General features: G+C 43.8%; 1 protein-coding gene across 1 annotated transcript in view; it reads right to left on the bottom strand.

Annotated features, from left to right (window-relative positions):
- Nucleotides 1–813: 813 nt before the first annotated feature.
- myo1d (myosin 1D) overlaps nt 814–15,193 on the bottom strand; it is a 103,580-nt gene continuing 89,200 nt past the window's right edge. The window contains exon 22 of the mRNA XM_084342901.1: nt 814–5,388. Within this exon, the coding sequence (XP_084199027.1) occupies nt 5,232–5,388 (157 nt within the window). The 3' untranslated portion in view covers nt 814–5,231. The remainder of the gene's footprint in view (nt 5,389–15,193) is intronic.

Below are 15,193 nucleotides of genomic sequence, written 5' to 3' on the forward strand. Positions count from 1 at the left end.
ATGTGACAGTAATTGTACTAAATATGACATCTATTTGTAATCCTCCTCTAAACTACACAACAACACACAGATCTCACAAGATTGAGTGTAAGAGCAGTGACGCTGCAGCACTCTCTTATATAACTCAGAGGATGTGTGCTGTATTACACAGTCACCTCTGTGGGTCGTCCTCAGTTGATCTGCCCATTATCATTATCATGTTGTGTTTATGTTCCTCCAAAACACAAATATGTGGATAATAAAACCCTCCGGAAGCTGCGGGGCGAACACTCAGCTCTGGATGGGAATCAGTGCTGCATCTCCAAACACACCGAGAGCCCCCCCCCCCCCGCCCCCACATATATACAGATTAGACTGGGTCAGTTCACTCATCACGTATCACTCTCTATCCATTAATTCCCATTTACTTAACCACCAGGTCAGTCAGTAATGTCTTACTAAGTCACTCCCCTCAGGGGAAAAAAAAAAACAACAGTCATCCCACTTTTCACAGCGGATAGTCATCCATCAGCCGGTGGATTATAAACCCCTGCTGAGGTGGCTGCCGATGGCTGACACACAGTGGCAGTGGGAAGTGGCGTTGTCATGCCGACTGCAGGGGTTTTTTTAGCCTGTCTCGACGTCACCCGGTGAAAACAGCTGTTAGTGGGTGGATTAACGTTCACCACATCGCACGTTACAGGCCGCGGCCGGCCTCCAGGAAACATCTGAGTCAGTGTTTGCATGGCAACGATGACTTCTGACCTCCCTGATCACCCCCACGTACACAGACAAACACAAGACAAGATAAGAAAGTGACTCCGGAAGCAGCTACTGAAGCAAATAAATTTATTAATAAAATGATTAATGAAATATTTTCATTATGGAACATCATGGAATGCATCATCTGCATTTATACATTTGCACAAAAACAGTATCACAACGGTAAAGTTTTCCTTTAGACTTGATCTGGATATTACAGTATATTTACGGTATGTAATCACAAATATGCAACGTATAAACTTTATATAAAATTAGGCACTTGCTGAATGGATGGTGTGTACGTACAGGGTTTTGCTTAAAGCAACAGAATATAGAATAAATTATGGGAAAGAATTCGTTATTCTTTGGCTAACATGAATGATCCGTCAATCGTTTCTGGAACAAAAACACTAAAAAAAACCCAATAAGATCCAACAATAGAGAAGAGTGAAGGGAAAAACACAATGGCACAAGTCTCCATGAGTTAAAGGAACAGCTCGCCAAAATGTTTTAATTCAGTCATTATCTCCTCACCCTCACGCTGATGGAAAGTCAGGTGAAGTTTGGTAGTCAACAAAACATTTCTGGAGCTTCACAGCAAAACAGCGCTGCAGCGTTCTCCTAAACAACTGAAGTAGATGGAGACTTGTTTTTTAAAATGAGATAAAACAGCATGATAACGCTTTTAGCATAGCAGCTACAATAAAGAGTTCAGCTTTAAAAAGGTTGGAAATGACGTCTTCAAATCAATTTGGGATCTCGACTCATCTGTAAACTCACAAATTATGCCGGACAAGCTGTATGGAGCCATTTTATTGATTTGAAAAGATGTTATTTTCACTCTTTTTTAACCTGGAATAGTCACTGTAACTGCTAAGCTAAAAGCGTTAGCATGCAGGGTGCTTTTGCCAACGCATTGAGCTTAGCCACAAGCTTGACCATGCGGCAAGGGGTGTAAGCAACAGGTTTTCAAATACATTTGTGATCTATTTTTTTGGTTGTTTTTTCCATTTTAAAACAAGTCCCCATCTACTTCAGTTGTTTAGGGAAATGTTGCAACGATGTTTTGCTGTGAAGCTCCAGAAATGTTTTGTGGACTATGAAACTTAACTTTCTATCTGCATGAGGGTGAGTAGATAATGACTGAATTTTCATTATTAGGTTAACTTTTCCTTTAATTCATATTTGACATTATTTTATATCCATTTATGAAGGGTTATTTAGGAAAAGCCTGTGATAATCAACATAATGGAATTGGGTTTGCACACCAAAAATAATCACTTTTTGTAGAATTGGTTAACAATAATAAAGGTAAAGAACGACACTATCCTGATCCTTTAATAAGTTTTGGTTCCACAGTATTTACACGTCAGGTTAGTGTACTTCTTGTTACTGCATGGTACTCCTATTGTTCTTGTTGCTGGTGTAGTTTCCCTTTTTATTTCCACACCTCCTGGGCACAGGACGGCTGAGGGAAAAAAAAAAAAATACAGAAAAATAGGAAAACCTTCACTGCCCTGCAGGACGGTAGAGTCAGCCCAAGTGGGCGAGGAGTGAAGTGATTTGACAGAGGAAGGAGAGAGGGAGAAAAAAAAAAGAGGAGAGGGAGTTGAGAAGAAGAGGAGGAGGAGGCCAAGCGAGGCTTTGTTCACCAACCCCCCCTTTTGCCTTAAGAAAAGCCGAGAGAGAAGCGCTGAAGTGAGAAGTGACACGGAGTCCATCCTAATGATGAGCGGTGAATAGCAGAGCAGCGAGGAGGAGAGGCCCTGTGGGAGATTACCATGCTGAAGGATATGGAGAGCTGCAGCGTTATAGTCCACACACACACACACAAACACACACTCATCAGAGGCAGCTCCTGCTCCTGAGCTCCTTAAAGCTACCCATGTCACTTCCTTAATCCACGCCATGAATGCACCGTTTTCCCCAAACAACTCCTCCCTGCATCAAAGTGCCTCATCGAGCGACAGGACAAGGTCAGCCGCCACAAAGCTGCTGCGAGGTAGAATGGAGATTTGCTTTTCCTCAAAAGACGCCGCCGCTCGCAAACTAATTAAGATAAACGACCTGTGTTTGGACAACAATTAGAGGGGCTGTGCCGCCGCGGCTTAAGCGACTGGTAGTAAGTTTTTCCTCCTCGCTGAACTGAAGTGCCTCCGCCGCCTCAACTAGGCCAGACACCGAGGGAGCGTTGATTCATAACCTTGGGCTGTCGTTTCCTCAACCAGCAGCCTTTACACAGAGACAATACAGATAATTCTCTGAGGGGAGAGACGTGGTACAATTTCTATTTTCTCATCCTGACAATTTTTGATGTTTACTGTCTCTCCACTATGACGACCTCTAATCGAAACAATTATCTGTTTTGAATAAAGTGTGTGAACATGACGCTCCTTTTACAGTTAGCAAGCGAGCTAGGAGCAATCATGAGAAGAAACTGTTAGGGTCAGTAAACTGCCCAGCAAAGAGAAACTAGAAAGATACTGGAAAGCTGATGGACCAGCGTTACCGTGTGCCCAGTTGGATAGAATATCAGAGGTTAGCGCCCGGCTAGCTTGAATGGGAATTAATGATTCAACCTTTGGGCTCTTCTAGACTTTTTAGATGTTATCGGACCTCATGGCTAAAATTCTGATGGTGAAGCGAGTCATTTCCCAGCGGTTGTGATGCAAAAAAAATTACATTCACTGTTTTACAGCCATATTTACAGTCCTTTTGGGCCGCAGTGCATCACGTTACGTTGTTATTACACGTTTTGGCCACTACGAAAACTGGCGTCAAAGCCTGGCGCTCTCTAATAGCTTGTGGTGAGGTTGTTTTCTTAGCTATTTCTTTACTCCTTATGCATTCAGTCTGTGCATATTAATATTAAACACACTGTAAAGCCAGAAAGCATGAGCTTCTGTGCTGCCACAAATGTTTGCAGAACATATTGTAAAGTGCTAACACTTTAAAAGCAGAGTGAACGTTTTTTCAACACAGCCGGCAGATTGTGAGAACAGAGAAAAACCAAAAGCGTTCGAGTGCCGATGATTTGATAAGTGTGATTTGGCTGAGAGAGAGAAGTGGATGGAGTTTAGCAGCAGCAGATGAAAATCAAGTCTCCAAATAGTCCTGCCGCTCATACAAAAACGTCATTTCCATCATAAGACAGCGAGGTAAACTAGGCCAGCAGACTTCACACCCTTCTGTCTCCGCTCGTTCGCTGTGGCCATTAGCCAGACGCTCGGTCTCAGAGCCAAGACAAGGAGAGCTAACAGAGCTAATCGACACACTTACACTGTCGTACCCACACACTCTCTTTTCTCTGTGATGAAGGGGATATTTGTCAAATGGAAGTCACTAAGCTATTCACTCGGCACAAAAGACAGCAAATGAGACTAAATGTTCAGGGGCTGGAGTTCACGCGGGATTATACAGCGCTGGCCTCTGCTGCGAAACTAGAGCATTAAATCTTACAACGAAAAAGATCTTTACATTTGCCTTCTGTTGTAGTTATAGCATCCCTTTTTTATACTGAATGCAGTATAAGTGATGTGCTGAATAAAGTATATTCTAACCTTTGATATATAAGCTGTATTAGAGTATTATAAAGTACAAACACCGCAGTAGAGAGTATAAGAAGCAGGATTTAAATTAATAGCTTTGCATGAAGCAGGTTGCGATGCTCAGGATATGCTCAACACATCCTGCGACTAACAAACTAACAATGAATTCGACACCGACTGAACCACCGCATCACATTTCTTCTGTTCCCACATGTGATTGTAAACATTCAGCAAAGTGAAAGCGGACGCTGCGTTTCCTTTCATTTACCGTGTCGACATTATTATTCCTTAGAATACAAATCACAAAAAAAGAGTTTTCTTCTACTTTTTGATCAGATAATCAAAAAACACATAATCGTACATAAATATCGTCTTACTTCATTTTTTCAGGGTTTCACTTTTGATCTGGCTCCTGCACAGAAAAGCTGCAGGGATTATAAATTCCTGCAAAGCCCTTTGGGTGTTTTTTTTTCTTTCCATTATGCAACACGAGTGGTTCAGAGAACAGTTGCCGCGTAATCTCCTCTCACCTTGACTACTACATTATTCCATCGACAGTGAAGTAAATATTGCACAGAGCAAATCATCTGAAATTTTGGATTTGAAAAAGGAGAGAACACCACTTTGGTGGATTATCCTGTAGTGCATTTTTCTAAACCTATTTAGCGAATGACATTTTTGCATGTAGGCGTATTGTACGCGTCCCGTTTATAGCAACATTGCATAGAAATCTACAAAACAGGTCAAATTTGGCATGGCTTTGCATTTTTTGAGGATTCAATTACCCCAATCCTCCTACAGAGCTGCTATATAAATCGTCACTTTATCCGCAGCCCTGCATGAAACACATGAAGTGAATCAGAAGTGAATCATCATCGTCATCATCTCGGCCTCGTTTCATATCAGCTGTCACTGTTTTTTTCCCCCCTCGTTTGGCCCACTTTAATTGCCAGGGACAGCCAGAATGTAACCGGATCGGCTCTTGGTGAAGTCTGGCTGCGATTGGTTGATCTTGGGCTCCACGATGACCGTGCACTTCCTCCCGTTCATGCTGCACTGGATGGGACTGACGATGTTGACCTGCAGCTTCCTCTTCTCGCTGCGGAGAAGACGATAAAAGGTGGAGGACAGAGAAAGAGAGACGTTATTGGTTACCGGCAGTTGAAAACATTTACGGATATAATCAAAGTTTACTCATAAACTCGTATTACTTGCAACTCTAATATACAAGCAGCGTGCCTCAGTGGCTTCACATTACATTCAGTCATAGTTTAATGCGCAGGAATAAAATATGAAGATCCATTAGTGACCCAAAGTGTGTGTGTGTTGGTGTGAGAGAGCAAAAAGTATGAGGGTCATAAATCATTCTTGGTCTCACACACACACACACACACACACACACACACAGCATAATAATCTCACAAATACACCACATTCATTCACACACACGCCACTATTATACACACTACTATATGCACAGTCATACTCTCACACACACACACACACACACACACACACACACACACACACACACACACACACACACACACACACACACACACACACACACACACACACACACACACACACACACACACACACACACACACACACACACACACACACACACACAGTACTGTTTGGGGCCATAAATCACACTCGCTCACACAAACGTTTTCGTACAAACACGCGTATTTAATCACACTTTCACACACATTATACCCCTCGCAGTAGCGTTGTCAGACTGATTGTGCAGAAGACAGAATGATTTTGTCCTGAAGATTAGATGAGCAGCATATTAACGGCCCCCACAGGTGTTTTCATTTACCTACATGCTGTGCTGTGACCAAACTCTATGAACGCCTGTTAAGCGTTTTGAATGTATCGCCGCGGGAAACTTTAATTTCATCTTTTAACAGCTTGTAAATGTTGGCAGAGACAGAATCTTTCCCTTTTGGATTCAGACACAGCGAAACTACGAGGAAAATGTGTTTATTAGATTGTTCACAGTACTGCTGGTCCACGTGGTGTTTTGTTTATGTGCTGCACAGGCCCGTCGATTCAAGTCAGAAAAGAGAGGGAACTACAGTCTAATGACACAAACCGGCACAGTGCTGCTCAGGTTGTAAAGTGTTAAATTCTCTGGCGTTTACAGGTGCAGCAACACTAACATCCGTCTGTTGGCTTCAGTGGAAAAAGGCAACAATCAACAAGCATTGATTCTCAGGTCAAATGACTCTGCAGTAGTCACGGGTATTTATCAGCAGCATTTTTGCCCCCTTTTCTGGCGCTACGACTCATGTTGAAGAAAAAAAAAATGTTTTCCATCCGTCTATGTTCAGTCGCTGTCTACTGTTTAATGACTTTCAACATACACAAACTGGTCCACTTTCAATGGGAAAAGAGTCGGTGTGACTATTGTTGAGTTTACCAACGATTAAAAACCTGCATACACGAGCTTATTTTGGTGTAAAAACAGGAGAGCAGAGGTGAGCTGTCAACCAAACCCAGAGGTCTAATGGCACCTATGACTGTGAGAAGTGTATTGCATCAAAGGTTTTCCTAACTTGGAAAGTTAGGAAAAGTGGCACAGTGGTTAAGCACTGTTGCCATAAGGTCCTGGGTTTGAATCTCTGGAGCGGGGCTTGTCTTTGCTGGGTTTGCATGTACTCCAGTGTTTACGAGGGTTTCCTCCACATATTTCGGTTTCCCCCACCATCAAAACACACACATTAAGTTGATCCCCCAGTCAGTGGCCTTGACCAAGACACCCACTGAGAAATAAGAAATGTTGTGTTATGTTCAATCTTAATTTCTGCGGGTATCAGAATTTGTCCCAGGCTATCTTTGGTTGCAAGACTGTGAACAGCCTCTCACAGTTGGATGTAGGAGCCAAGATGTTGATCACCTTTTGTCTACGACAGCCCAAAATAGTAAAGTGTATACCGACCTACAGAGGTAAAAAACACGCATGTCAGTGCAACATTTAGTTGTTGCATGTGACACAAACTTCTCATCTGTCAGCAAGAAACCAATTACCAGGAAATCTATTCCTTTAAAAACCACAGTAATGTAATTGAACTGGAGGTTGATGTAGCTTGACTTGTTTGCAGCCTCGTTGAAAACAAAGCATGTAGCTGCTCAGCGGCACAGATTGAAAAAAAAAAACATTTCACCTACCAGGAGCATTTAAATAAAGCCATGATGAGCTGTCTTCCATTTACTATCATGACAGAGTTTAATGTGGGAGTGCGGTTGTATTGTAGTGTGATGCTGTATATAACAGAGGATGAAGTCAGAGGGTATAGGAGCGTGTGTGGGAGTGAGTATGTGCAGGATTATGCAGCTGCATGTCCTCAAATCCTCTCACACAGGAGAGATTGTGTATATGTGAGCATGTTTGAGCAGATAGACGAATATTAAGACGAATAACAGAGAAGAAATCAAGCCTGGGTCCTGTTGAAGTAATGATCCATATGGCGTTGCCGGGCTGAAGCAGCAGCGGCGGCAGTGGATTGGCTTTTAGTGCCTGTCACATCTAGTTAGAGCCTTTCTGGGTGAACGGCTGCTTTGGCTCGTTTGCTCTTAAACAGGATCGATGACGGGAATCAACGAGTGAGAAGGAAAAGGCGGCTCAGAGACAGAGAGAAATGTAATGTGATGTAAATGTGAGGGGGAATGAGAAGATGACGGCCCGCTAATGTAAACCTGAAGTGGCTCGGAGAGGGAGAGGCGCTGACAGGAGGCTAAAAGCGCGATAAACACACATGCAGCTCTTCGGTCAAGTGCTCGTCGTGACACACTTTCTCACTGGCACGGTTACCCATTAGGGCCCGCCTGCGTGTCGTTCGGAAACACAAATCCATTAGCAGCAATTACTGCGGCGGTCGCACAAAGGCGGCGATCTCGGCCCCTCAGATCTAAACTTAGGAAATGAGTCGAGGACCTGATGACACCGACTTGTTGCGCAACAACAATAAGTCATAAACAACGAGCAAAAGGCTTCTGCTGCCCACGCCGCACTCCTCTGCAGAGCTCGTATCTCGGGCTTACATGCAGAGTGGAGAAGCTCAGGGTAGCGCTGATGCTGGTTTCCATGGCAACCCCCATGAACTGAACTCCCCCATCTGTCATGGCTGCCAGCCAGCCAATGGTGCTGTGTGTATCCGTGTGTGTGTGTGTGTGTGTGTGTGTTTGTGTTGTGTCTCTTTCTCTGTCCGTCTCTCATCCCGTTACTTGTGCATCTCAGTGAAATGCCAGAGGGGGGAAGCAGCTCTGTGCTCCTCTTGAAGGGCAAACAGGGTTAGGCTCACATTCACAGGAATAAACACACACACACAATGTAACACACCCCTAACCAAGCTACCATTTGGTGCACCAAACAGGTCTTTGACACCTTTCCGATCCGATCCAAACCTTTGCCTCTGAATGAGCGCTCTGGCATCCCAATAAAAACCAATAAAACACTTCATCTGTGAATAGAAAACGTGATCAGATGAGTGTTAAGGTCACAGGCTGGCCTTTCCCATCAGGAGCTGGCCTGAGCCAGTCAGACCCCCGAGGGCAGACTTAGTCCTTCGCTGGATGGCCCTCTCTGACTGGAAAATCAATTCTTCCCTTTCCCTGCCCCCCTGTTCCCTTTGTGTGTCTTCGCCCTTCATGCCATGTGAGTCCAGGCTCACTTGCTCCCAAAAGTACCTCCTCTGTCTTAGGAAGGATGGAGGGAAGGGGAAGAGGAGAAAGAGAAATGGGAGTTTAAGCGACACAGAAGTGAAAATAAAAAGTTGAAGACAATTTCTCAAGGAAGAGTTTCAGGGTGGAGAAAATTAGAAAAAGAGGGAGTGTGGAAAATGATTTATAGGAGGGAATATGTAAAAAGTACAGCGCGAAAAGCAGGAGTGCTGAAAGGTATCAGAGTGAGGAGAGGCGCTGCCTAAATGAGAACAGGGGAAGAGAAGCGAGAGAGGACGATCATGGCTATTTTCAGGTCGAGGAGCCCGGATTACCTCCAGTCTGTGAAGCCACCCAGTCCCACTTCTGAGTCATCCCTCTAATAATACCTGGCTCTCCCCCAAGCTCTCTGCTGCTGAAAAATATATGAGCGCTGCAGGTGGGGAGGAGAGGAGGAGGGGCACTCTGCAAAGCTGACTTGCTTATAAAGACTTTGAGGAGGTGATCAAAGTTGGAGCTTTCTTCACTTTTAACTGTGATGACAGAGCCATTTCAGAACTAAAGAAGAGAATAAAGAGCAGCAAGCGAAGGAGCTAAAAGACTGACGGTGAGGAATCACGTAGAGCTGCAACGATTTATCGATCAGATGTCAACTACCAAATGAATGACCGACTATTTTGATGGTCGTGGTAATTGGTTTGAGCAATATTTCAGAGAGAAAAGTCAATTTTCTCTGATTCCAGCTTCTCAAAGGTTAGGTTCATGCAAAAAAATGAAAATTCAGCTAATGGCGATGGAAAGTTTTGCAGCCCACAAAACATTTCTGGAGCTTCACAGCAAAACAGCGTTGCAGCATTCCTTTAAACAACTGAAACGTAAAAAAACAACAGAAAAAAACCCCCCTAAAACATAAAATGTCTCCATGCAGCTTGGCCGGTGTAATACAGTTTCCATGTCTGGCATTTTTGTGTGAACTGTTCCTTTAAATGTAAATATTTCCTGGTTTCTTTCCTCCTCTATGATAGTAAACTGAATCTCTTTAGGTTGTGGACGAAAAAAACGAAAGATGAAAGAAAGTAATTGAAAAAGGAAGAAATCTTTAGCTGCAGCCCTAAAATCATGTTTCCAAAGGACATCTTTCAAACTAATTCAAGCTCAAGGGCATGTAAAACAAAGTCTGCAGTAGAATCTGAATTATATTAACTTGCGGTCAGACAACATCATCATTGAATGTATCCAATTTTGCTCCTCAAATCAGCATAAAAAGCACTTCAGCGTCCAACTCTCTCCGTCTTATAATTAGAGATTTCATTGCTAATTTTGGTGTCATCTTATTTAACCGGTTCTGAGGGAGACAGCAGTGTAGGAGGCAATTATTTGCATTGGTGGAAAGAAGAAGATGAGACCAGTGGTTATGAATAGTGCAGACTCTGAGCCAAAATATTTCCTCCTGAAGGAATGCACCGAGGATAAACAAATCAAACAGATGCATGTGCACGCTGACAGACACCTGTACTCCAGCAGGCTGATGCAGACGGGAGCGGGAGGTGAACTCACGCTGTTGATCTGTCAGAGAGCTGATCTCCTCCTCCTGCACACACACACACACACACACACACACAGCCCTGAACAGGTGACGCCACTTTCTTGTTTTGAAAAGTCTCCTCGCATCAATATTTCAGTTTGTGAGACCACACTGAGATCAAGACAGAAAATGCATGGAGCGAGGGAGAAAGCGTTCACACATGTATACCGCATGTGCCCCCCTGACAGGGTGTGTGTGAAGGTCAGGCACCACGGGGCAGGAGTGCACACCGCAGACAGAACCACGCTGCCTTCATGATTGATGGATAGCCGGGCTCTTTTTCTCCAGACTCCTTGTGCACAGCAGGGTCAGACACAATACATCAGCACGGAGGCAGTTTTATTTCAAATACGAGTGCGCTTGCAAACCAGTCGCTGAGAAAATTAGAGCATTATTATATTTATGCACCGCAGGAAACCTCCCAGCTGGTTGAACTGCTTTTGATTATTCAGTTTTTTAAGGCTCCGCTCTGGATGAGACTTTATGGCTTTGGGAAAAAAAGTTTTTTTAACACATGTCAGGGTTTTGTTATGCCCATTGTTTGGGCAAATGTAATCAGTTACATTCCAGCACTGCGGTAGAGACAGCCCACGTTTCTGTATCCCATCACATCTTTCATTTTTCTCTCTTCCCACTTGCATACATGGATTTGCATTTAACACCAGACCTCACACTTCGTCTCTCTTCCTCTCACTGTCACACCCTTCCTCTGTCTCACATGGCTGCATCACACGTCTCACGTGCTTCGGCGTGCTACATCCACACCGGAGAGGAAACGGGAAGATGCACACGGAGCATGAAGCAGCACAAACGCACAACACGAGACAAAACCGCATCAAACTGAAACTAAAATCTAAAACAGGCCTTTAACGATCATCGCAAAGAGGGAGAGAAACTGTAACGGCTCGGTCTGTCCCAGTTTTAAGTGGCTGGGGTTTGGACTGGTTCAACGTGCGAAAACTGCCTAAGAGGCTTTCTGAGTGCAATTCTTTAATTAGCATCAGTGTGCCCAAGTTATACAGTTCTGCTTGTACTGCAGCTGCAGATGTGGTGTATGAATAATAGAGAAAACGCAGTGGGAGAGGCAGAACTCAGGCAGTATTGACGGCATGGTGGTTGTGTTGATGATACAGAAGCTTTAGCTCAGCGTTACGGTTCTGGTGCTGTAAGGTAGGGGTGTCGCGATCGATGTTATATGCGATAACTGTGATATCTAAAAATGAAATACTGATTTCCTGCAAGTCATACACATATTACAATACTGTGTAAATAATACAGTACCTCTTAAATACTTTTTGTTGTGTTCTGTTCATGCTTTGTCAGAGTAGATGTGGGGAATTTTTTTTTTTTTGTCATAGACAGTGTTGAACAAAGTGTGTTTCCTTACTAAACAACTCACAACACTGGGGATTTATCTCCCTCTTTATCTCCTCGCTCTCGCTGACTGTAGTTGATGTGGCTGCTTTGACTCACTCAGTATGTTCTGTTAAAGTTTGTTCAATGTTCTCAAAGTGTTGTTAAAAACTGCGATACATAAGTTATCCTGGCCATTTACAGTGATGACTTTAAAAATCAACTGACCCCTCAGCTCCCTCAACTGTGACTGACTTCCAGCATCCCAGGGTATTGCGATAATATTGTACATTTTAATTGATCAGTACAAATCTGATATGGTGATAAAAGCCCTAAAAGAAGGCTGGAGGGATATCTCATTACATCAGCAAAACTCAGGGCTAACAAGTCGGAACCAATTTGAACTGTAGATAACTTCGGCATTAGGAAAAGTTGCCCTTTTCTTCTCTAAAGGTACCACTTCAAACTTTTCTCTCCTTTTCTTTCTTCTATGTTGACAAAATGCATCTTTTTCAGTGCTGAAGAGCCTCAAAGTTAAGCTGCAAACTACAAAGAGTAAAATGTTTAGAGGCAAAGAAAAACCCCGAAGACCAGATAAAAAGCAGCGCTGAAAACCTTCTTGAACAACCGTCTTTGGTTATTTCAGCAGGTTTAGTGCAACAAATTATACCATAAAGCAGCCTTTGCTCACAGTATTTACTGAGCTGTGAAAATACAGAAAATACGGGTATGGATATCTTCTTTTTATGCCTTTTTTCCCTGCCTCCTTCTAATTGTGCGTTCCCTTTCTCAGCTCTTATCTTTTCTTCTCTCCGCTGCACTCACAACGGGGGAGATTACCAAAGTAGGTCATTTAAAAAACGGGGTGAAAATGCACTAACAGCAGAAACGCTGCCGGTTAAAATGTGTACAGAGAGGAAAAGAGAGGTCGATCTCGAGTCCACATGGAGAAGCGGTGGGGTTCAGAGGTGGAGCTGCCAGAGCGAGGCTTACATCAAAGACGCGGCTGAGCGTCAGCGCTGCTGCAGGCCTCTGCACGAGACAAAGAGAAGGGTCAGGAGATAAGGAAGGAGTGGGCAGTGGACGACGCTGTAAACCTACACGTTCATCGCGCTCGCAGACATGAGAGGAGCTGCCCAGTGAGACACACTTGACTTGAAAATATTATGAGAACTAATCTCCAACACTCCCATGAGAAGCTGGATCATACATGAACAGTAAACACAAGCTTAAAAAAAGGGTTGCTGCTTGTTAATATGCTAAGCTAGTGTTTCTGCTTCTTTATGCACAGTAAGCGAGATCTCTGGAGCTGCAGTGGGGGGGATACAGGCGCTGACTATCAAGGGCGCCCCGAGGGTCCCTGGGGTGCCTTGAATAAAATGTCTTTTGTGATCATCAAGTCTGAAATTATAAATATTTTATAGATTTTTTCCCCCCAGTTTAGGTTGAAATCCCTCAAACTGAAAACAAATATTCTGCAGCTGCTGTGTCATCTGATGAGAACGTAACGAGCAGCGGCTCAGTTTCTTATCTGCTCTCCAGATCCTGAAAAAATTACTACCGATGTGAAAAAAATTGCAATGTCAGCTAAATAGCCACAAAACTATGATTTTAATCAGGAGTTATTGTCCTGTAAATGAATGTGTGAACGGTTTCGCAAGTACATTTTTGCCTGATTTAAAGGTGATTTTGTATTACACCTCCGTAAAGTTGAGGAACTTGCAAGAGACGGATAAAGAACGGATCTAAAGTGATGCAGCAGAGACCGTTTATACAGATTTTAACTTTAAATCTTTTTAATAAGGACAAAAATATATCTTTAAAAGATTCTGAAAGGACTGAATTCACTCTGCATTATATCAGTATATTATTATATAACGATGCTCACTGGGCACATTACACAAAACTGTTTCTCGGGCTTCCAGCTGTGAGCCTGACGACCGATGTGATAAAATAATTTGCTCGTTACACAGCAACCTTCTGAGAAGTCGTCCTTGGAAACTGTTGTGGAAGAGTGGAGACTTTTCCAAAAAACACTTGGCAGGGGATTGGATCCACCACTTATCACCGTCTGTCACATCTGTGATGTCGTAGGAGAGCCGATGGCGGTCAAGAGCAGAACAAAAGCATCTCTGCCCACCAGTCCCGACATAACTGATGCTATAGCAGCGACGCTAACCTCTTGTTTTCAAACATAGTCGTTTCTCTCGATGATCGTCGCACCTAAATAACACCCGTAGTTCCTCATAGGATGCCGACTGGCCCATACCAAAAGCGCCACCCATCTTTGAGGCTCAGCCAAGACAAAAACCTCCTGTGGCCAGAGCCCGTAACTGCTTGCGACGCCCCGGAGGCGAACATAAGATGGAGTGGACAACATGCGGGCTGACCCATTGGCAGGTTCCACACATGGCATCTGGAGATTTCTCCCACAGGACAGCAGGTGAATGATGGCCGTCAATAACAGTTACAAGCTGTTCAAAAGGCCCAGTGTTCACAGATCACTGGTTAAACAAAGGACACACTTCTCACCTCTGTGTTTCTCTGTTTAAGAGATCAGTGGGAGATGAAATGGGACCGGAAACGGACAAAGCAAAGGCCTCAGTCTCAGGGGAGGAGACTAGGTGCTACACAGATGGCGGAGGCAACCTCACACTGCAGAGCCATAATAACCACACAGCAGGAGGGTTAAACAAGCGTGTGTTTATGTGTATGAGGTCAGATCCCTTCTTTCTCATTGTTGTGAAACCAGTGAGCTAAATCTTACTCACTGCTCAGCCGCATCTTCGGCCTTTCAGGACTCTCCACGTTCTCGAGGCTGAATGGAGTTGGTTTAAAAACACATTAGGCAAATCAATAAGCTGGACCGCGGTGAGTCAAAACAGAAGAGACGGACAAGGAGCTTCAATTGGTTGCTCATTACCGAAGGGAGACCGCTCACTTCTCGAGTGGCTCGGCCTCCAATTCTGTTCATTAAAGGCGATCAATACATCAATCAAAGGTTCATCTGTTCTCATCTGCTGACACGTGGCCGTTTTTCTGTTCAGTGGCAGGAAGGTTTGAATCCCCACGATGAATCACCATCAGGGACGTGCGTGGGCGATGCAGGTCTCAGTTTTGCTTCTCAACTAGATAAAAGTGGGTTAAAAAGGGGCCGATGTGCAAGATACGGCCAGACAAAACAAGAACGTGATACATGTAACGATAGATTAGACTCTCCTTATTTCCATCATTGTGGTCGTTTTTACAAAAGACCACCACGTGTTCAAAATAATCCAGAGACGACGCACAACAG

Source organism: Pagrus pagrus (assembly GCF_965226575.1).
Source record: "Pagrus pagrus genome assembly, chromosome: 21".
NCBI classification, from domain to species: Eukaryota; Metazoa; Chordata; class Actinopteri; order Spariformes; family Sparidae; genus Pagrus; species Pagrus pagrus.